We start from the raw sequence: 24,610 nt of genomic DNA, 5'->3' as shown, positions 1-24,610 counted from the left end.
TGCCCAGGCTCTAAAGGAGGTGGAATAAACTGAAGTGCACCCTCTCTTGTTGTCCTCAGAGTACTACTATCATTTACCATCTATATGTGAGTATACTGCAATAACCCTGCATATTGATAGTCTCTGACAGTAAATCCGTTCTATAGTTGAACTGCAAGAACCTTCTGGCGTCCATCTTTGCTATTCTGCACTGCACACAGCTACAGTGAGTTGTAGTTGCCCTACACCTCAGCTCCACTGGTCACTCCCATATAGCGAAGGCTCATCCTGAAGGATTGAGTGTCATGTACCCCATGCTCTAAGCCTATACTAGCCTGGGCTTGACTGTGGGGCTGCTCTAAGCCTATACTAGCCTGGGCTTGACTGTGGGGCTGCTCTAAGCCTATACTAGCCTGGGCTTGACTGTGGGGCTGCTCTAAGCCTATAGTAGCCTGGGCTTGACTGTGGGGCTGCTCTAAGCCTATAGTAGCCTGGGCTTGACTGTGGGGCTGCTTTAAGCCTATAGTAGCCTGGGCTTGACTGTGGGGCTGCTCTAAGCCTATACTAGCCTGGGCTTGACTGTGGGGCTGCTCTAAGCCTATACTAGCCTGGGCTTGACTGTGGGGCTGCTCTAAGCCTATACTAGCCTGGGCTTGACTGTTTTACAGCCAAATACGGGCTACAGATCTTTAGCCGACCCAGCACCTAGTTTAGGCAAAACCTGGAAAACCTATGGAGTTTCCTATGGAAATCCTCCCAGAACTGAAATTACAGTGTAAGTAGCTGCAAACTAGTGAGGGGGCTGAGCCCCTGCAATACACTTGCTTTTCAACTACCCTATCAGCACCACATGAGACGCTGGAAGTTCCTAAAGTTAAAAAAAACCCCAATGAAACCCACCCTTTCCCGCCAAGCTTTCACTGGTCCTCATTCTAAACAAATCCCATCTCTCGGAGCTAAGGTCATGTGACCCAGAATCCCAGGCGCATTGGTTGGCTAATATCCCGACACACAGCGCGTCACTGTCTGGCCCCGCCCCTTCTCACACCTTTGTGTCTCGTCACTGCGCGCACCCGCTGGCTCCTCCCGCCGGGGCGCGGGCACGCCGAGCCCAGTAGCACGTTAGGAAGCTTGTGGGGCTTATAGTATGAAAGAGTGCGGCGGCCGAAAAGCGTGATTTCCCCGCTGCCCCCCCCCCCCAGCCATGGCTATAGCTCATATTGCCACCGAGTACGTCTTCTCCGACTTCCTCCTCAAGGATCCCCCCGAGTCCAAGTACAAGGGGCTGCGGCTGGAGCTGGCGGTGGATAAGCTGGTGTCCTGCATTGCTGTGGGGCTGCCCTTGCTGCTCATATCGCTGGCCTTCGCTCAGGAGATTACTCTGGGTGAGTGCTGGGTGGGGTACGGGCTGTTGGTATGGGGGGGGGGGTTACACGGCTAATTGGGTGCCCAGGGAATAAATGCACTTTGTACCTGATATATTCTCTATGCAATGCTGGGAAGTGTGTGTGTCTGATACATGTGCCGGGGCTTTATACTGTTTTGTATTGTCTGATACATGTGCCGGGGCTTTATACTGTGGTGTATTGTCTGATACATGTGCCAGGGCTTTATACTGTGGTGTATTGTCTGATACATGTGCCGGGGCTTTATACTGTGGTGTATTGTCTGATACATGTGCCGGGGCTTTATACTGTGGTGTATTGTCTGATACATGTGCCGGGGCTTTATACTGTGGTGTATTGTCTGATACATGTGCCGGGGCTTTATACTGTGGTGTATTGTCTGATACATGTGCCAGGGCTTTATACTGTGGTGTATTGTCTGATACATGTGCCAGGGCTTTATATTGTGGTGTTCTGACTGATACATGTGCCAGGGCTTTATACTGTGGTGTATTGTCTGATACATGTGCCAGGGCTTTATATTGTGGTGTTCTGACTGATACATGTGCCAGGGCTTTATACTGTGGTGTATTGTCTGATACATGTGCCAGGGCTTTATATTGTGGTGTTCTGACTGATACATGTGCCAGGGCTTTATATTGTGGTGTTCTGACTGATACATGTGCCAGACAATGCTGATCATTTACTGATAATTGTCTCTATGTGTGTTTTAGCAGAGGCAATCTGGAGTTTAGTAGCTGTGACAAGTAGTTGCTACTAAGGGCTCTGGCACACGGGGGAGATTAGTCGCCCGCGATTAACTCCCTGTTCGCGGGCGACTAATCTCCCCGAGTTGCCTACCCCTGCCATCCCACCGGCGAACATGTAAGTCGCCGGCGGGATGGCAGACGCGGCGGGGCGATTTCCGGAAATCGCCGAAAAAGCCTCGCGAGTCTTTTTCGGCGATTTGCGCGAATTCGCGCCGCCGCGTCTGCCATCCCGCCGGTGGGATGGCAGGGGTAGGCAACTCGGGGAGATTAGTCGCCCGCGAACAGGGAGTTAATCGCGGGCGACTAATCTCCCCCGTGTGCCAGAGCCCTAAGTAGCTCTGTGTGTCTTTACCCTTAGGGCTCTGGCACACGGGGAGATTAGTCACCCACGACATATCTCCCTTGTCACGGGCGACTAATCTCTCCAAACTACCATCCCACTTGTGAAAATGTAAGTCGCTGGGGGGATGGCACACGCTGCGCAGGGGATTTCGGCAAATTGGCGAAGTTGCCTCGTGAGGCATTTTCAGTGATTTGCCGAAATCGCCTGCGCAGCGTGTGCTGTCCCACCGGTGACTTACATTTTCACCAGTGACACACAGGGAGAATCTTTGTTGTCACGTGCGACTAATCTCCCCGCAATGGCATCCCACCGCCTACAATGTAAATCACGGGTGGGATGGCATACGCGGCGCTGCGGTTTGCCGAAGTCGCCTGAAGTTTCCTCTTAAGTTGACTTTGGCAAATCGCGACGCAGCGTATGCCATCCCACCCACGATTTACATTGTAGCCGGTGGGATGGCATTGCGGGGAGATTAGTCACCTGCGACAATAAAGATTTGTCACGCGGCGACTACCGTAATCTCCCCGTCTGTCACTGTCCCAAGTGTGCCAGGCTGAGAGCCTTAGGGTGAAGACACATGGAGCTACTAGTAGCAGCTACTTGTCAGGGCTACTGAAATAGACAATGCTGATCATTTACTGATAATTGTCTCTACGTGTGTTTTAGCATATTCAATTCTCAGTATTCTCTATGGCAGGGTATTTTCTGGCGTTTAGTAGCTGCTACTAAGTAGCTTCATGTGTCTTCACCCTTAGGGCAGTGACACACGGGGAGAATCTTCATTGTCGCGGGCGACTAATCTCCCCGCAATGGCATCCCAATGGCTACAATGTAAATCATGGGTGGGATGGCATACGCGGCGCTGCGATTTGCCGAAGTCGCCTGAAGTTCCCTCTTAAGTTGACTTTGGCAAGTCGCGGCGCAACGTATGCCATCCCACCCACGATTTACATTGTAGTCGGTGGGATGGCATTGCGGGGAGATTAGTCGCCTGCGACAATAAAGATTTGTCACGCGGCGACTACCGTAATCTCCCCGTCTGTCACTGTCCCAAGTGTGCCAGGCTGAGAGCCTTAGGGTGAAGACACATGGAGCTACTAGTAGCAGCTACTTGTTGTGGCTACTGAAATAGACAGTGCTGATCATTTACTGATAATTGTCTCTCTGTGTGTTTTAGCAGAGGCAATTCTCAGTATTGTCTATGGCAGGGGATTTTCTGGTGTTAAGTAGCCATGGAAAAGTAGCTGCTACTAAGAAGTAGCTCCGTGTGTTTTCACCCTTATACTGGACACCTTTTATATACTGACAGGTCCAGGTAAACAATGCTTCTCTTTTTTGTTAATGCACCGTTAACTGGGGGTCTAGTCGGTTGTGCCAGTCTGGTGAAGCAGCTGGAAACTTTCCGCATTGTGGCTCTGGGGTCTAAAGGTGGCCATACACGCAGCGATTTTCGACCAATGGTCGCACGAAAGATCGCTCCCACCCTCCACAGACGGTTAGGGTTGAATCATCAGATATGGAGGTAGAAACAACAGGAATTCTACCTTTTTCATACAGTTTCTGTTTGGACGATATCATCGGTGCATGTATGGCCAGCTTAAGATTCATTTCTAGCCGGGGCACTGTCTGCAAGGAGTTTGTAAGTCCTCCCTGTGTCAGTGATGGCAATGATATATAATCTCTGCAGAATATATATCTAAATATTAGGTAAAATCTAAAGAAGCATATATTCCATGGATTTATTGCACACATTTAAAAGTGGCCATACACGGTGCATTCCGCTCGTTTGTCGAGGTCTCCAAACGAGCGGATGGTCTCCTGATATGCCCACCAACTGTGGGTGATAAAGGGCTAATTTGTTTATTTGGCCCTAGGGCCAAATGATCAAATTAAAACGGCAGGAATATGGGCCGTTGGACAGAGGACTGCATCAACAATGCGGTTTCCAATCTGATGGGAAAATCCGACCTGCCCAGTTGAGGTCTTGCCGATTTAAGGCCAGATATCGGTTGGGTAGGTCCATCAAGGTTACCCATACGTGGTCAGATAAGCTGCCAAATCGGTCTGAAGGGGCTGAATTGGCAGCTGAAATCTGCCCCTGTGTCGCCTTTACACTTATTACACATCCCTACAGTAGATTACGTGGTTGGCCAAAAACCATTACAGTGTTGGCCCAGCTCAAAACATTTTTTTGAAACACATTGCTCATGTTCTGTTCATTCTAATGCTGTCCGAGCCTTTATCCTTGCATGGCCAATGTTGTGACAGTTTGCTAAAAAATTAAATTTTTCTTAATGTCTAATTTAGAACCCTAGAATCTCATATGGCCAGCATCCCATACGCAGTGCAGAGAAATACTTGCGCATCCAGTAGCAGTGGAGAATGTAATTTCATTAAAGAAAATGATGTAATTGGACACAGTCCAAGCAGATCTGTCTAAGATTTCCGGCCATGTGCATGTTTTGCATTTATATGTTATTGGTGTCATTGCCAAGATAAAACTCCCTGTTTCAGACTTTCACTGAAATCCCAACACTTCTAATAAAACTGGGAACTGAGGGACTTTTTACACTTTGGGTCACACTGAATTTGTGTATAAGCCATTGGCCAGACTGCATTCGCCATTGCCCTGTTGTACAATTTATCCAGCTGATAGATGGGAATATATTCCAGGTTTTGTCTGTGCCAAATGCCTGGTTTTCCAAATATTGATGGGTACAATTGCATTTCAGTATTTTAGGGGTTTTAGGACTTGGTTGCTTGCACAGCAGTTCTAGGTGCTGATCTATAAACCCTCTGTCATTTTTAATGGGAAGTTAAATATTACTGTGCATTTTAGATTTAATAATTTACACACTGAAACAATTCCATTTCAGCTAGAGAAATTGTCTGAATCCTTTCTTCCCTGCATGGGATTTGCACAGCTGATAGGGTCCAGCGCTGCAGTGGGGTGCAAGTTGTATTTAGTCTAGAACACTCCTCAAGTCTGGAACACTTATTTCCTTGCTCTAAGGAACACACGCTCTGCTGCTTTGGAATTTTAGCTTCAAGTTAGAGAAGTAGAAATATTTAATGTATCCTGGGTTCCCTGGCTTTCTGAAACAGGTATAGAACCTGTTATCCAGAAACCCATTGTCCAGAATGCTCCCAGAGACTCCATTATAACTAAATAATTCCGTTTTTGGAAGATGATTTCCCTTTTCTCTTTAATAACAAAACAGTACCTGTACTTGATCCCAACTAAGATATAATTACCCCTTATTGGGGACAGAACAGCCCTATTGGGTTTATTTCATGGTTAAATGATTCCCTTTTCTCTGTAATAATAAAACAGTACCTGTACTTGATCCCAACTAAGATATAATTACCCCTTATTGGGGGCAGAACAGCCCTATTGGGTTTATTTCATGGTTAAATGATTCCCTTTTCTCTGTAATAATAAAACAGTACCTGTACTTGATCCCAACTAAGATATAATTACCCCTTATTGGGGGCAGAACAGCCCTATTGGGTTTATTTCATGGTTAAATGATTCCCTTTTCTCTGTAATAATAAAACAGTACCTGTACTTGATCCCAACTAAGATATAATTACCCCTTATTGGGGGCAGAACAGCCCTATTGGGTTTATTTAATGGTTAAATGATTCCCTTTTCTCTGTAATAATAAAACAGTACCTGTACTTGATCCCAACTAAGATATAATTACCCCTTATTGGGGGCAGAACAGCCCTATTGGGTTTATTTCATGGTTAAATGATTCCCTTTTCTCTGTAATAATAAAACAGTACCTGTAATTGATCCCAACTAAGATATAATTACCCCTTATTGGGGGCAGAACAGCCCTATTGGGTTTATTTAATGGTTAAATGATTCCCTTTTCTCTGTAATAATAAAACAGTACCTGTACTTGATCCCAACTAAGATATAATTACCCCTTATTGGAAGATGTTTTTAATAAACTAAAGGCACAGTGATTCAAGTTACGGAAAGACCCCTTATCTGGAAAACCCCAGGCCTCAAGCATTCTGGATATGAGGTTGCATACCTGTACAGCATTTCACTTGTCAGAATCTGCAGTGACAACAGAGAACCAAAAAAGATATGCAAATTCTGCTTTCAGTTTCAATTGTGTTTAAAAATAACTTTAAAACCAATGGATATTTGTAACCGATGTGTATAGAAAGGTTGCTTAAAATTATATATAATATATATTTTTTTTGTGTGTGTGAAAAAAACGGGGTGCCCAGCATTAGCTTTTATAGCTTCCTATGTGAAAAGTGTAAAACCTCCGCTGTAGGTCACTCTGTTCTTGTTTAAAAGTGTAGCCTTGTGAATGATAAGGCATGAGCAGGCAAAATTTAATTCCTACACCAGTTGCCATTGTCATATCCATCATAGTAGTCTATGGTAAGTGTTTATATTGGAGGTGTTCACCTCGCGGCACCCCTACATCCCGCAGCACTTAGCTTTTGCAGAGAGCTGCAGTTCATCTATAGCTGGGTACATATTGCACTTTCCTGTTTTATCCCTGTACATTTCAGTTTGGGTCATAATGTTCTTTATAATACATATGTGACATCACAACTGTAATATTATCACTCTGACATCACTCAGGGACTATTATTGTACTGATGTGCAGGCAGGAGTAGTGGAAGAATAGAAATAGAAATAACAATAACATTTGTCTGTAAATATGCCAGGTATTTACCCCGCTGACTCACCTTTCTTAATGACTGCTGACACAGAGTAAATGCTGTTTCAACTAGTAGGTGCCCGGCCCTTTCCAAAATTAGATGTAGGAAGGGTTTGCACAGTCGTGGCGTAGTTGATCGGGGAGCAATATTCTGATGGGTGGGAAAGGGAAGGGTGAATTCTAAGTTGTTTGCTGAAATAGTAGCGCTGCCATGGCTATAAACATCCACCTAAACTCTCAGTGCAAATGTAATAAACGTGTTTCACATAAGCTGCACTAAGGGTGAAGACACACGGAGCTACTAGTAGCAGCTACTTGTCGCGGCTACTAAAATAGACAAAGCTGATTATTTACTGATAATTGTTTCTATGTGTGTTTTAGCAGAGGCAATTCTCAGTATTGTCTATGGCAGGGGATTTTCTGGGGTTCAGTAGCCATGAAAAAGTAGCTGCTACTAGTAGCTCCGTGTGTCTTCCCCTAAATAATATACCGAGATCATGTTAACTTTTCATTCGACTTTCACTGCTGCTGTTTGAGGGGGGAGTAGATAAGTTAAAAATATATATAGTCCACGCATAAGCCCTCTGTTTGATGTTTCTGTTCCTTATCTGTAAGCCTTACAAAGTCTGCAGCTTGGGGGGGGGGGGGGGGGGGGGTGCTATCCATGCAGAGCTTATCTTGTTTTAAACAAACTTCACTGTTTACAGAGGAATAGAGGACAAGTGTGTAGAGTTAAGCAAGTGAGTATAAAGGTGTATACTGCCCTTTAATTTACTTAAAAACACCTTTTTTTGCCTTTTACAACCCGGTTTGCTTTTCTTGTAAAGCAGAAGGAAATGTGAAAGTGAAAGGTGGCTCTGTGTAGGCATCTGGTTTCCAGATTTGTTTTCAGGTTTATAGCACAGAGCAATCTCAGAAAACATAGATAGTGAGCCAGCCAGGCTGAACTAACCACTTGCAGGTTATATGGGAACGGTGGCTTTATCCCAATGAGTATGCACACATCTATTATATGCAGGGGGGGGGGGGGGGGTGTTATGTGGTTTCTGCACAATCCCTAATACTAAACTTGTAATTATTAGTTCAGGTTTCCCACAAGATCTGGGGAGTTCTATTACTTAGGCCAGAAAAGATATTGGATCCAAAACCTTTAGAAATTTAGCGTGTGAATTCAGCACTTAAAAATGAGTGAAAAGCGTTTCAACTCAAAGCAACTGAGAAAACCTCCCCAATCCCCTTATTTGTAAATAGTTAAATTACCATGTGGTAAGTAAAATGCCCTTGTAGAGGATATATACAATCGCTAGAATTACGATTTTTCCCACAATTATTAGTTGCAGGAAAGATCGTTAGTCTAATGCAGGTTAATGCAGCATTAAGCTACTGACGATTTTTGGGGCGTCTTCAAGTCCCTCAATCAAAATTTTTCCACCTTGGGCAGTTGATAAGACGACCAATATTCAAGGCTTTTGCTGATATTAGTTGCCTCTTCAACCCACCATACACGCACCAAATATCGTAGCTTAGTTTCATACAATAATATCAGTGCATGTGTGGGCACCTTTTATCTGTAAGTGTATCTGTTACCTGAACTAAGATGGGCCCAGACAAACAGATTTTTGCCTCCCTCTTGCATGCTGGCCCAGATTGGGTCAGTCCTCACCCGATCGGGTTTTCAAACATAGATATGACTGGTTTTAGGCTAGATATCTGTCAGGGGGAATCCTGGGGAAATCCCATACACAGATAAGCTGTGGAATTGTTCTGAAGGGGCCAAACTGGCAGCGTAAATGTGCCCTTGTATGAGCAGCTTTACAGTCCGGTTGTGTCAAAGTAGTTTGTAAGGTGAACTTGCACTCTAAAATGCAAGTGCACTCTATATAATTGTTATAAATATGCACCCAACTTATATACTACCCTCAAGGGTAGTCATTTGAACTGAAGAAGCCACTCGGATGAGTGGTGAAACATTTTCAAGAAAAGTCCAGTTGTTTTAGACTTAATTCTGCTAGGTACTGTATATCATGACCTGGATGAATGAGAATCTTCATAGACACCCAAATTATAAGGGATGTTATAGAATTCATCTTTGCAAAGGGTTTCATGTATACATTTATCATCTTGTAGCTTTCAAAATATAAATGATTTATTCATTCAAGGAATACTGTCATGGGAAAACATGCTTTTTCAAAACCCATCAGTTAATAGAGCTTCTCCAGCAGAATCCTGCATTGTAATCTGTTTTTCAAAACACAAATAGATTTTTTTATATTTAATATGGAAATGTCACATGGGGCTAGCTATATTCTTCATTTCCCAGGGTGCCACAGCCATATGACCGGTGCCCTGATAAACTTAACTTCAGTCACACTTTACTGCTGCGCTGCAAGTTGGGAGTGATACCACCCCCCTCTCCCAGCAGCCATCAGCAGAACAATGGGAAGGGAGCAAGATAGCAGCTCCCAGTAAGTATCAGAATAGCACTCAATAGTAAGAAATCCAAGTCCGGCTTGGGACTCCTCCAGTTACATGGGAGTAGGAGAAACAATAGGTTAGCTGAAAGCAGTTCTAATGTGTAGCACTGGCTCCTTCTGAAAGCTCAGACTCAGGCACACTTTACTGCTGCGCTGCAAGTTGGAGTGATATCCCCCCGTCCCCCAGCAGCCGATCAGCAGAACAATGGGAAGGGAGCAAGATAGCAGCTCCCAGTAGGTATCAGAATAGCACTCAATAGTAAGAAATCCAAGTCCGGCTTGGGACTCCTCCAGTTACATGGGAGTAGGAGAAACAATAGGTTAGCTGGAAGCAGTTCTAATGGGTAGCGCTGGCTGAAAGCTCAGACTCAGGCACAATGCACTGAGATGGCGCCTACACACCAATATTACAGCTACAAATACATTTGTTGGTTCAAGAATGAAAGTTTAAATGGCAGAGTGAATTATTTGCTATGTAAACAGTGTCATTTAGAAATAAAAAGAACAACATAATTATAACATATTAGCCAATCATAACTGGGTCACACCTGCCAGTGACTCTCAGCTGAGAAATCATGGGTAGCCAAAAAAATAATAAAAACTTTTATTGTAACAGATTTTATTAGAGACATATAAGATAGCACATTCTTTCTGTATTTAGATGAGTGCAATTCATTGGTACATTGTTTCTCACACAATATGTCCCCTTTAACTCCAGTTTAGTAATTTTTTTTATCATTATGAAAGTCCCACTTACCTCAAACTTCCTTTTTATTATACGTTTTCTTTTTCTGCACTGTCAGGTAGTACTAGCGTGAGTAAGTGCAAGTAATGCAAATGTATAGGTAAAAGATCAGTTTGCATTTAAAAAAAGCTTGTATGTTAATCCTGTCAGTCAAGTTTGTAGAACAAAGTGTGGTGCGATGGAAATTGTGAGCCATAAGCCCTTTGCATAGCTGGGAGAGGTGTAACATCACATGGTTAGCCCTGTTTGTACATAGGAGCCAGATTCCTAGAATGGTAGCCCGTTACTGGCGGCTGTGCCCTGAGGGGGAGGTCGGAGGACTATAGAAATAGTCTATAGCAGTGATCCCCAACCAGTGGCTCAGGGGCAACATGTTGCTCCCCTACCCCTTGGGTGTTGCTCTCAGTGCCCCCAAACCAGGGAGTTACTTTTGAATTCCTGACTTGGGGGCAAGTTTTGGTTTAATAAAAACAAGATTTCCTACCAAATAAAGCCCCTTTAAACTGATAGGGTGCATAGAGGCTGCCTAATAGCCAATCACAGCCCTTATTTGGCTCCTCCATGAACTTTTATGGTGCTTGTGTTGCTCCCCAAGTCTTTTTACATTTGACTGTGGCTCACAAGTAAGAAAGGTTGGGGATCCCTGTTTTAGGGTTTCCCACTGGGCGGACCAGTTGCCTGCCATTGCTCTCTGCTATTGAGGGCTACTAACTGCTCCAAAATGCCTTTCCACAGGCAACAGTAGTCAGTGGTGGAAAGCCCTTCACATCACTTGGGTATTCCAAAGTCGCACAAAGTTGCCTACTTGAGGTAACTTAGTGTGACTTTGGAATACTGAAGTGATGCGATGGCCTTTCCACCAGCAATTCTTATTGTTGCCAGTGGAAAGGTATCCACTTAAAGGGGTTGTTCACCTTTATAATAACTGTTAGTATGATGTAGAGCAGGGGTCCCCAACCTTTCTTACTCAGGAGCCACAGGCAAATGTAAAAAGATTTGGAGAGCAACACAAGCACCATAAAAGTTCATGGAGGAGCCAAATAAGTGCTGTGATTGGCTATTAGGGGCCTCTATGCACCCTATCATCTTACAGGGGGCTTTATTTGGTAAGAAATCTTGTTTTTATTCAACCAAAACTTGCCCCCAAGTCAGGAATTCAAAAATAACTCCCTGGCTTGGGGGCACTGAGAGCAACATCCAAGGGGTTGGGGAGCAACATGTTACCCCTGAGCCACTGGTTGGGGATCATTGATGTAGAGAGTGATATTCTGAGACAATTTGCAATTGGTCTTTATTTTTTATTTGTGGTTTTGTAATTATTTAGCTTTTTGTTCAGCAGCTCTCCAGTTTGGAATTTCAGGAGCTCTCTGGTTGCTAGAGTCTAATTTAACCTAGCAACCAGGCAGTAGTTTGCAAGATAGATGGAAATACGAATAGAGGAGGGCTTAAATAGAAAGAGAAGTAATAAAAACCACCCCTATTGCTATTAAGTTCTGCATTCCTGTATTACATAAGGGCAAATAAAGCCAAGCTGAACGGAGCAGCCGAGGGCTTGCATAAAGGCTTATATAACTTTTGTTACTCATTTGGCAGAGCCGTAGAGGATCTGTCAGTGTGCTCATAATTCATATGAATTATATGCAGTTTATTCAGCAGTCGTATTGCAATTGGTGGCTGAATCCAATGAGCTGTACAGGTCTCCATAAATAGTCCTAGGCCTAAAGCTTGGCTGCAAATAGTACGTTGCTATTGCTAGTAAACAAGCACACACTGCTTATAGTGGCTTTCAGTTTGGCTTTGTGCTGTCTGCATGCACCGTCCAGCCTCTAAATACTAAAGTTATTAAAAGGGCGTTACTATTATTACTATGCTTTATTTATGTAGGTATGGGATCTGTTATCCAGAAAGCTCTAAATGAAAAAAGGAAGGTCACCTCTCATAGACATTAAAAACATAATTATTTGATTGAAATAAATTTCCTCTTTCCCTGTATTAATTAAACAGTACCTGTACTTGATCCTAATTAAGATATAATTACCCCTTATTGGGGGCAGAACAGCCCTATTGGGTTTATTTCTGTTTAAATGATTCCCTTTTCTCTGTAATAATAAAACAGTACCTGTACTTGATCCAAACTAAGATATAATTACCCCTTATTGGGGGAAGAACAGTCCTATTGGGTTTATTTCATGGTTAAATGATTCCCTTTTCTCTGTAATAATAAAACAGTACCTGTACTTGATCCCAACTAAGATATAATTACCCCTTATTGGGGCAGAACAGCCCTATTGGGTTTATTTAATGGTTAAATGATTCCCTTTTCTCTGTAATAATAAAACAGTACCTGTACTTGATCCCAACTAAGATATAATTACCCCTTATTGGGGCAGAACAGCCCTATTGGGTTTATTTAATGGTTAAATGATTCCCTTTTCTCTGTAATAATAAAACAGTACCTGTACTTGATCCCAACTAAGATATAATTACCCCTTATTGGGGACAGAACAATCCTATTGGGTTTATTTAATGGTTAAATGATTCCCTTTTCTCTGTAATAATAAAACAGTACCTGTACTTGATCCCAACTAAGATATAATTACCCCTTATTGGGGGCAGAACAATTGGGTTTATTTAATGTTTAAATTATTTTTAGGACTTGCTTTCAAGGTTAAAACCCCCAAATGGTTGCCCTTTTATTGGCCCATTGGGATCACCTGACTGTAGCTGCTTGTTTTCATGTTGTTTCTCTTGACTAATTACCATTCAAGTCTAAATAAAGATTATTATCATTTATAAAGGTGGCTCTTTGATCTATTAATATCAGTTTCCCCATGAACAGGAACAAAGGCATTTAGCCATTAAAAAAAACAGCACGCCCTGTGATATTCATTCTGTGTTTTTATACTAATTACCTTGGGGTTCCGCCTATGTTTTGCATACTCATTAGGTAGGTACTAAATGGTGACTAATAATATTGCATAACTGCTGTAAATCTGGGCATATTTGGTAAGATAAGTTCATTTAGCAGGGTTTATTGCCCCTGGGCCAACGTTCACATCATAATAGGGGCCTATGGAGACCCATTTAGAGACGTGCTGATTTGGTCCTTGCCCAATAACATTTGTAGTTCTGATTATTTAGCAGGGCTGCGAAGTCCGAAGCAAATTTGGGTACCTGGAGTCGGAATCTGTGGCACCATAAACTGAGGAGTCGAAGGATTTATATACCAACTTCACAGCTGAATTTTAGTCCAGATATTGTTTAGTCCAGAGCCCCCGAGGGCCCCTAATAAGCTGCATACTTGGTTTGGAGGGGCCAGGTTGGCAAGTTTTATTGCCCTGTGTATGCCCAGCTCCTATGGTGTGACTAGTGTGCCTGGCAGTTCACTCTTATTCCTGTATCCTGGGTACCAATTGAGTAGTACCCAGTATTCTATAGTCCACAATAGCTATCAAATGCAAAAGCTGCTAATGCCTTCAGTTCTTGCCAGTCCGCCCATAATCGGAATATGGCATGTCTGCAGTCATGAACCAGTCTGTACAGTCCCGGCATTATAGTTTTGTTAACCATTGCCAATATCTGGCTGCCCTAAAGAACTAAACCCTACAAATGAATATGGATAGTTCCTTCAGGAATTCTCCATTTTTTATTTTGTTAGGAGTGTCAGTGGCACTGCACGTGCTCAGTGGGCTCTGGGCAGCTGAGCTTAGGGGTTGTCGCAATTTATCAACCACAAAATGAGGTTTGTCTGTCATATAAACTGATGCTACAGAGCTGGCTATTGAATTCTGATACTAATTTCACCGGTTTCAGAGATGTGATGAAATCAGAATCTGAATTAGTATTCAGCTTTATAACATTTATATTCCCTAAGCTCAGGTAAGTGCCAGCAGCACGGAGTATGGGCAGGGAATCAGCAGAAAAGAAGATGGGGGGCTACTGGGGCATCTTTCGGGGCACAGATCTTCCCTGCTAAAGGGCTGTGGCTGCCTTGGGCTGGTACAGAAGCCCAAAACATAATGTACAACATTTCTACCCTACTTGTTTGTTGTGCTTTACTTCCCCTTAACCTAATGCCCAATCCCCAAGCTGGGATAGATAGGGACACTGTTATGCCAAGCCTTGGACACTAGGCACACACACGCTGTCTTGTGATAACTAAATCTAATATCCTTAATATGAACTAATGAGCAAAGCCAGCAATGAACTGTGTCTTTATACGGCTTAAATCAGATTCACATGTTTTGGTTTTATTCCCCCGCCGCAGATCTGAAATCAGAACGGCCTGATCCGATTATTTACTCAGCACTAACAGAGAAGCCTCTGTGTGCCCAGAATAGAGCTGTGTGTGGCATTGGGTCATACCCCGAGCTGTTTGTGCCCATAACAAGCCGGGCAGGAGGCAGCCACATTGACTGACAGTGAGCAAAGGGCCTGGTGCCTAGGGGTGACCGACTCTCTCTGCAGCATTGTGCTTATTATAGATAATATAACTCCTACCATCTACTGTCTCTCCTTTCTGACTAAAAACAAACTCAGAATTAATAATAATCTGAGAATAATCTCAGAATTTGTTCTTGTAATAATAAAACCGCACCTTGTACTTGATCCCAACTAAGATATAATTACCCCTTATTGGGGGCAGAACAGCCCTATTGGGTTTATTTAATGGTTAAATGATTCCCTTTTCTCTGTAATAATAAAACAGTACCTGTACTTGATCCCAACTAAGATATAATTACCCCTTATTGGGGGCAGAACAGCCCTATTGGGTTTATTTAATGGTTAAATGATTCCCTTTTCTCTGTAATAATAAAACAGTACCTGTACTTGATCCCAACTAAGATATAATTACAGGTATCGGACCCCTTATCCGGAAACCCGTTATCCAGAAAGCTCCGAATTACGGAAAGCCCGTCTCCCATAGACTCCATTTTAATCAAATAATTCAGAATTTTAAAACTGATTTCCTTTTTCTCTGTAGTAAAAAAACAGTACCTTGTAATTGATCCCAATTAAGATATAATTAATCCTTATTGGATGCAAAACAATCCTGTTGGGTTTAATTAATATTTTATTGATTTTTTAGTAGACCTAAGGTATGGAGATCCAAATTACAGAAAGACCCCTTATCCGGAATACCCTTGGTCCCGAGCATTCTGGATGGTCCTATACCTGTACCCCTTATTGGGGGCAGAACAGTCCTATTGGGCTTATTGTTGAAATTATTTTTTTAGTAGACTTAAAGCATGGAGATCCAAATTATGGAAAGAGCCCTTATCTGGAAACCCCAAGTCCCGAGCATTCTGCATAGTAGATCCAATACCTGTATTAAGAAGTTGCTCCTCGGTTTGCTGCTGTAACAGCCCATAATGTTCTTGGAAGGTTTCCAGTAAATGGTTAAGTTTGTAAACATCATATACAGGTATGGGATCAGTTATCCGGAAAACTCAGAGTCCAAAACAATCTGGATTACTGGTCCCATACATGTAACCAGTTCAGCTGAACCTTTGAGCACCTGAGTGGGCAAATAAATCCTATTGCAAGAGGCTGTGTAGTCCCTGGGTATGTCCTGTTCACAAACTCTGGGTACCCCTCAGTGCCCCAGTTATGGGGGTGTATAATATTCTGCATGTGATTCCTATATGTGTCCCTCTGTCTGTCAGTCAGCAGTCAGTATTAATGTTACATGCACATTTCTCACTAAATCCTTGTTCTGTTCAGTAGGATCCAATTATATTTGGTACAGACCCATCTATCAAGACAAGCGCGTGTTCATAAAGTGCCCATTGTCCTTGTCCCCAGAGCAGACAAATCAGTTTTCTGCATATATTAAGGTTCTGTATCATAAGGGGGAGAATAAAAGGGATTGTGTATCACAAGTTAGAGTTTGGCTCATGTGTTTATCTGCTGAAAGCCTGGTACTGTCCGGGTCATGGGTTCCACTCCCCCCAATATCCTGCATGTTAATATGGACCCTAAATGGGGTATTGTTCATATCCCCATTGGCTCTTCACACTTATTTATTCTTTGCAACTTCTACATTTTATCCTTTTCTCCAATTTGTAGGTTCCAAGGGTTCTATGGCTTTCATATTTCATAGAGTGGAAATAGCCCTGCTCTGTGTGCTCCATCTGTATTCTCTCTCTATACTGGGCGGGGCTACATTCATAAAACAGAGCTTCTGTATGGCTGAGTAACTCAGTGGGGGCAGAATTTTTCATTCTGAAGTTATAACTTGATGAATCCCCCCAAACAGGCAGATTTTTTGCCCCATGACCTTGTTGTACGACATAATTAGATATTCCGCCCGTTCGTCTCTGATATGGTCCTTGTGGGATGGATGTGCATGGTCCATCTGGTTGGCCCAGCCCTTGCTTGACCAGATCTACCCATCCTTGGCCAGTATAAAACGTTATTAATCTGATTTGGGCATAAGGATGGGGACAGGGTTAGAGAGGTTTGAAATTCTAGCCTACAAGGTTCATTATAGGTTCTTAATTCTTAGCCAATCATATTGGGGCAACCTCACATACTCGCTTAATAAATCTAATGCAGTGTTTGTGGTATAAAGGAATATATGCAGTGTCTATATGCAGCTCGCCCCTGAACATTATTATTTTTTGCTTCATTGTATCCCTTTTCTGTTCTTTGCAGGTTCCCAGATAAGCTGTTTTGCCCCCACATCCTTCTCATGGCGCCAGGCTGCGTACGTCGACTCTTTCTGTTGGGCAGCAGTTCAGCAAAAACACCTCTCTCAGAGCGACTCTGGGAATGTCCCCCTGTGGCTGCATAAGGTACGTCCCAGACAGTAGCACATATAGGGGTATTGTAATAAACAGCGCAAAGTTTGCCCAGGAGCAGTAACCCATAGCGACCAATCAGCAGGTAGCATTTACCGGTCACCTGTTTAAATATCTTATTGGTTGCTATGGGTTACTGCTCATGGGCAAACTTAGTGCCTTTTATTACATATGAGATATAATGTCTATTTAACTCCACATTTCACGCTTTTTCTCTTGTTCACATGGATTGTAAATGGAATCTAAGGATGGTGCACATTGAGATGTTACCCAGTAGTATTGCCATGTCCTTATTCTAAGTAACATGCTGTTGCTCCTAAAGGTGGCCACACGTTAAGATCCGCTCGAGCAGATCTTCTCCCGATATCCCCACCTACGGGTGGGTGATATCGGGTGAATTTAGGTTAATGCGAACTAGAACGAATTAGAACGCCGGTAATAGGCGCAGTCTCGGTCCCTGATCCGAGTACACTTTTTAACTTGCCTGATCGATATCTGGCAGATATTGGTCGGGCAGGCCTGTCGTTTGTGCCCCTACACGGGCCAATAAGCTGCTGAATTGGTCTAAGGGACAGATATCGGCAGCTAGAATTGGCCCGTGTATGGGGACCTTTAGTCTTTTCCCTTCCATCTACACAGAGGCACAAGGGAATCCCATACCCAGCATAGTGTAACAGCTTTGACTTTCTAGCTGTAAAAGGGTACTGCCCTTCCGTATGCCAGGCTGTCCCTGGGCACTAGCTACCCTAGAATATTCAGTGCTGTCCCTACCCAGTCTATATTTGTGCTTAAAGGCACCATGATCCCATTATTATTATAGTTGCCCTGTGCCATGCTTTCTGTAATGAACATAAGCTCATATTGCCTTAGGCAGTTGTTACAGAGCTTGGGCATTTAGAGGCAAACTAGCTACTTATTTAACACCCGCTGGTCAGTCAGTAAATCAGCATTGGTAAAGCGTCGGTAACGCCACTACATGTAACCCAGATGGTGCCGGTCCATAGCTGGGGGCTCATACACTGCAGCCCTTAGAACTCTGACATGTAATGTAATCTAATGTACACTTGGGGGCAGCGGAAGACTATTTGTCAGTTTTCCTGCATTGTTGCATCGACTCGATGCAGTCCTTGGTCCGATGGCCCATGTATCTGGCATTTTACTTCGATTGTTTGGCCCTAGGGCCGAGTAATCAAATTTGCCTGATATCACACACTGTAGGTGGACGTATCGGGAGAAGATCAGATATTTGGCAAACGAGCCAATCGCAATCTTTAGTCTTATCCACCCAGTCTATTTAAAGGCAAAGTTGTTAAAGCAGAGGTTACGTTTTGTCTGTTATTATTTGTCAGTCTCTCACATACACATTGCAGGACCTCTATATATCAGGTTATTATTCACTTATCTCCTTCCAGTTCTTCCCGTATATCCTGCTCCTTGTCGCTGTTCTTCTCTACCTGCCAAATTTATTCTGGCGCTTCACGGCTGCCCCCCACCTTAGCTCCGACCTCAAGTTTGTAATGGAGGAACTTGACAAATGTTACAACCGGGACATCAAAGACATCAAGGCTGCCAATAATTTGAACAGTTCTGACAAGAGAGATGGACTCAACTCGCCTGTTGTCAGTGAGAACCTTCAACAGAGGTAAGAGGAGGGGCGTGGCTATGTTAAAGTGGTGGCCTACCTTCAGGTTAACTTTTAGTATGTTATAGAATGTTTTTTTTCTTAGCAACTTTTCAATTGGTCGTTGTTTTTTTTTATAGTTTCAAATTATTTGCCATCTTCATCTGACTATTTGAATGGGGGTCACTGACCCCGGCAGCCAAAAACCTTTTGCTCTGTGAGGCTACAGTTTTATTTTCATTGTTACTTTTTATTACTTGTCTTTCTATTTCAGCCCTCCTCTATTTATATTCCTGTCTCTTTTTCAAACCACTGCTGGGTTGCTAGGTTAAACTGGACTTTAGCAACCAGAGACCTGCTGAAATTCCAAATTGAAAAGATCATTCAAAAAACGCAATTAAAAAAAAAATTAAGACTAACCTGCTGCTGGGGGGAGTAGGGGAGGGGCTATGTTTAACCTGCTGCTGGGGGGAGTAGGGGAGGGGCTATGTTTAACCTGCTGCTGGGGGGAGTAGGGGAGGGGCTATGTTTAACCTGCTGCTGGGGGGAGTAGGGGAGGGGCTATGTTTAACCTGCTGCTGGGGGGAGTAGGGGAGGGGCTATGTTTAACCTGCTGCTGGGGGGAGTAGGGGAGGGGCTATGTTTAACCTGCTGTTGGGGGGAGTAGGGGAGGGGCTATGTTTAACCTGCTGCTGGGGGGAGTAGGGGAGGGGCTATGTTAAACCTGCTGCAGAGGTGGAAACTATAAATGAGGTTTATTTATTTTTCTAGAGTGGAAAGCAATCTGTATCTCCAATACTTATTATATTTATACATGAAGGGGTCGGTACCAGTTTCATTTATTGAACCCTATGTGATTCTTTTCTATAAAGCTGCTCTTTTGCTTGTGGCTTTACAGCATCTGACCTGTATATGCACTTTTATTCCAGCCTGTGGGAAATCCCTCTGAGCCACTACAAGTACCCAATCGTGGAGCAGTATCTGAAGACAAAAAATAATTCCTATGGCCTAATCATCAAATACCTAATTTGCCGGGTGGTGACGCTAATCATCGTATTCACGGCGTGTATCTACCTGGGCTATTATATCAGCCTCTTCTCTCTGACGGACGAGTTCACCTGTAACATCCGCACGGGGATCCTGAGGAACGACACGGCGCTGCCTCCTTTAGTGCAATGCAAACTCATAGCCGTGGGGGTCTTCCGGCTTCTCAGCTACATCAACCTCATTATCTACGTGCTGATAATGCCGTTTATCATTTACGCCATGCTGGTTCCCTTCAGGAAAACCGCTAATGTGCTCAAGGTTTATGAGGTGCTACCAACCTTCAGTGTCCAACAGGCTCCGTCCAAAACCTACGATGACCACAGCCTGTTCCTTCTGTTCCTGGAGGAGAACGTCAGTGAGCTGAAATCCTACAAGTTCCTCAAGGTGCTGGAGAATATTAAAAACACCGGGGAGAACTTCGACACCATACAGTACTTAACTTCTTTAGGAACGGTGAAGACGGACACAGTGGATGGGAAACTGGCATTTAAATGCACGTCTGAGGTGCCAAACAATACGGAACAGAATGAAGTTGAACTTACAGGTAAATCCTAAACTTCTTAGTTTTACAAGCAACTTGCCCCTACAGACCAGGGCTTATTTACCAGCCTTGGTTAAAGACCTAAACCTGAAAGTTTGTTGATTCCATATTAAAACCATTATATAAATATTATTTTAAATGGACAGATGTACTATAAAAGTATAAACACAGGGACAACACTTACCTAACTGTTATGGTCAATAAATCTGCTGCAGGTCACAGTCTACTTTTGGTCACTGTTTATAGCAGCGGTTCTCAACCTGATGGTCGGGACCCCTTTGGGGGTCGAATGACCCTTTCACAATGGTCGCCTAAGACCATTGGGAAATACATATTTCATATGGTCTTAGGAATAATTTTATGGTTGGGGTTACCACAACATGAGGAACTGTATTAAAGGGACAGTAACACCAAAAAATTAAAGTGTATAAAAGTAATTACTATATAATGTAATGCACCTGTACTGGTACAACTGGTGTGTTTTCCTTAGAAAGACTACTATAGTTTATATAATAAAGCTTCTGTGTAGCCACGGGGGCAGCCATTTACAGAAGAAAAGGCACAGGTTACTTAGCAGATAACAGATAAAACCCCATTATATTCTACAAAGCTTATCTGTTATCTGCTATGTGCCTGTGCCTTTTCTCCTTTTTCCCAGCTTCAATGGCTGCCCCCGTGTTGACATAGCAGCTCATTTATATAAACTATAGTAGCGTTTCTGTTGCAAACTTACCAGTTTTACCAGCGCAGGGCAACTGTACATTATAGTTTAATTACTTTAAAACACTTTAATTTTTTTGGTGTTACTGTTCCTTTAAAGGGTCGCGTCATTAGGAAGGTTGAGAACCACTGGTTTATAGTGAGAGAAAATAGTATTGTCTATTCATGGCCACTAGATGGTGTTGTTTATAGTGTGAGAGAGAACAGTATTGTCTATTCATGGCCACTAGATGGTGTTTATAGTGTGAGAGAGAAGTATTGTCTATTCATTGCCACTAGATGGTGTTGTTTGTAGTGTGAGAGAGAACAGTATTGTCTATTCATTGCCACTAGATGGTGTTGTTTGTAGTGTGAGAGAGAACAGTATTGTCTATTCATGGCCACTAGATGGTGTTGTGTATAGTGTGAGAGAGAACAGTATTGTCTATTCATTGCCACTAGATGGTGCTGTTTATAGTGTGAGAGAGAACAGTATTGTCTATTCATGGCCACTAGATGGTGCTGTTTATAGTGTGAGAGAGAACAGTATTGTCTATTCATTGCCACTAGATGGTGCTGTTTATAGTGTGAGAGAGAACAGTATTGTCTATTCATTGCCACTAGATGGTGCTGTTTATAGTGTGAGAGAGAACAGTATTGTCTATTCATGGCCACTAGATGGTGTTGTTTATAGTGTGAGAGAGAACAGTATTGTCTATTCATGGCCACTAGTTGGTGTTTATAGTGTGAGAGAGAACAGTATTGTCTATTCATGGCCACTAGATGGTGCTGTTTATAGTGTGAGAGAGAACAGTATTGTCTATTCATTGCCACTAGATGGTGCTGTTTATAGTGTGAGAGAGAACAGTATTGTCTATTCATTGCCACTAGATGGTGTTGTTTATAGTGTGAATGAGAACAGTATTGTCTAATCATGGCCACTAGATGGTGGTGTTTATAGTGTGAGAGAGAACAGTATTGTCTATTCATTGCCACTAGATGGTGTTGTTTATAGTGTGAATGAGAACAGTATTGTCTAATCATGGCCACTAGATGGTGCTGTTTATAGTGAGAGAGAACAGTATTGTCTATTCATGACCACTAGATGGTGTTGTTTGTTCGCTGTGAGAGAGAACAGTATTGTCTATTCATGACCACTAGATGGTGCTGTTTATAGTGTGAGAGAGAACAGTATTGTCTAATCATGGCCACTAGATGGTGGTGTTTATAGTGTGAGAGAGAACAGTATTGTCTGTTCATGACCACTAGATGGTGTTGTTTGTTCGCTGTGAGAGAGAACAGTATTGTCTATTCATGGTCACTAGATGGTGTTGTTTGTTCGCTGTGAGAGAGAACAGTATTGTCTATTCATGGTCACTAGATGGTGTTGTTTGTTCGCTGTGAGAGAGAACAGTATTGTCTATTCATGGCCACTAGATGGTGTTGTTTGTTAGCTGTGAGACTGCTGCTAAAAAGATGCTCTAATTTTTCTACAGTTCAGCCCTCGAGTGACAATGCGAAAACGGAGGAAAAGAAAGTTCGGCAGCGGCTGCTGGATTCATCCTGCTGAGTGCCGGCTGTGTGGGGAATTGGCAAAATGATGGGGAATCAGAAGAATCGGCTCTACCCATAAGGCAGAGGTCCCATTGTGAAAGTGACTGTAGGAATCCTCACTCAGGGGTTATGGTTTTATAGTAAATAAAGCCTGCAGCTGCTGTTCATGGATACTGCACCTTAGCGTCGGGGGGTCCTGTGTGTGGGATCCAGGCTGCTGGGAGTTGTTGGCTGGATTCAGGGATGCAGGGAATCCACCCGGACCTCCCTAGTGTAAAGTCATTATGTATTGCAACCTTTTTTAGGACTTATTTTTACAATTTGCTGTATTTTGTTGGCAAGGGCTGTACAGTTTCTTATTTATGTGTAAAGTTATTTAAGTGCTCATCGACCGCCATATCCCTGTTATTTTGCTGTTATTTTGCTGTTATTTTCTTGTTTTAAACTGTTTACAGAATTGTGCCCTCTGATTTGATGCTGATTCTCCCCCCGTTTTACACCAGTGTATAAATGCTATAGTGTTTTGATCCAGCGCCCGTATGGGCCGGCGTCACCTGACCGTATCAGCGCCGCATTTGCCCATGTGTGAATGAGGCTCACTCTGCTATCAAACTGGAATCTGATTGTGAGGGAACATTGATGGGGCCCCACAGGTTTGGGGCAGTGGGTCTGTGACTGCTGAAAGACAAGGTCCGCTCATGGCTGCCCAAACTGCACGGTTCATTCTGGATTTATGGACATTGATTCATACAGACACACCCTGACACCTTTGGTACCGACTCATTGGGTTGGACTAAAATGGTACTAAAGCCGCTCAGCCGCCCATGAATGTGCCTAAAGCGCTAATTTATCACAAGTTCGGCCTGGGACAACGGACTGCTTTGGTTCTTAGTGTGAATGGACCCAAAGGTTACGATGATTTTTACATGATAAAAAGACACACGTAAGGTTCTACTCATTGGTCGGGTTTCCTAATCTTCCAGCTCTTTGGCCAAACTGGCTGCCCTAGTAGGGGGCAACATCAGGGTGATTCCCCCCGTTTCACCATAAAGCTGTTCCAATGGGAGTGGCTTCCGCACAGTCATTGGCTGAATGGGCACAGTTTGGCCGATACCGGGGCCAGTCAGGAAAGGGCAAGTTGAAGCCTGTCTGTGTATAGACACATGTAGTTCCTAAAGCCCCTCTCTGTAATAGGCCCCTCTATGGTACAGAGTTTATTTATGCTGGAGACAGGGAAGATTTGTTGCTTTTGGGCGCCCCAGTCTCCCGCTTCCCATAATCTGCCCCCAACCCCTAATGTTGAATAGATACAAATGCCTTCTGAATAGAGAGTGGTTTTGGGGGCAGCCCTAGTATTTTACTATTCGTATTAGTGAGTAGAATGACTGAAACAGCATGCTTCATAGTAAAGGGTAAGTACAACCAACAGTGAGAGCATTTTGGGACATTTACAGGGTTCATCAGCCAATGAGTTGTCATCTGCCAAATGCATTTAGACTACGGAAGGCAAATATCTGATTGGTTGCTAATCCTTAGGTACCATTATAGTATCTCTAGTGCTACAAAGGCTTTTATTTTTTCTTTAAAGGGCAACTAAAGCACTGGAACAAAACCTGAAGCGTTATTTCATTTGTTTCATGGAGCTGGCGTATGCTTTCAGAGCTAAGGAATGCAGCTCTAATCTTTATCTCCTTATAGTGGATTTACGAGGATGTGTCTGACGCAGTAGGAGGTTTCCTGGCCGTGGGGAAGGGGTACACCCTTGGGAAAGGGCCAGGCCCATTTCTATATATCTTCCAGTTTCTCATTCACACCACTGCCTGGTTGCTAGGGTAAATTGGAACTTAGCTACATAATTAAAAAATTATTTAAAAAAAATAAAGACCAATTGCAGAAAAAAAAACTATTTATAAAGAAAGAAAATACTTTTTCATACCCTAACAGTGAGTACTTTG

At 43.2% G+C, this 24,610-nt stretch overlaps 1 protein-coding gene across 1 annotated transcript; it reads left to right on the top strand.

Moving 5' to 3' along the window:
* Positions 1 to 1,089: 1,089 nt before the first annotated feature.
* On the top strand, positions 1,090 to 24,235 carry panx1 (pannexin 1). Its single transcript, NM_001130256.1, is given in 5 exon segments — positions 1,090 to 1,364; positions 17,048 to 17,187; positions 18,606 to 18,835; positions 19,744 to 20,405; positions 22,598 to 24,235. Coding segments are annotated over 5 exon segments (1,287 nt in total). The 5' UTR covers positions 1,090 to 1,183; the 3' UTR covers positions 22,672 to 24,235.
* The last annotated feature ends 375 nt before the right edge of the window (positions 24,236 to 24,610 follow it).

This window comes from Xenopus tropicalis, chromosome 2 (assembly GCF_000004195.4).
Source record: "Xenopus tropicalis strain Nigerian chromosome 2, UCB_Xtro_10.0, whole genome shotgun sequence".
NCBI classification, from domain to species: Eukaryota; Metazoa; Chordata; class Amphibia; order Anura; family Pipidae; genus Xenopus; species Xenopus tropicalis.
The sequence above is the reverse complement of the archived record's forward strand: the minus strand, read 5'-3'. Positions and strand labels throughout refer to the sequence as shown.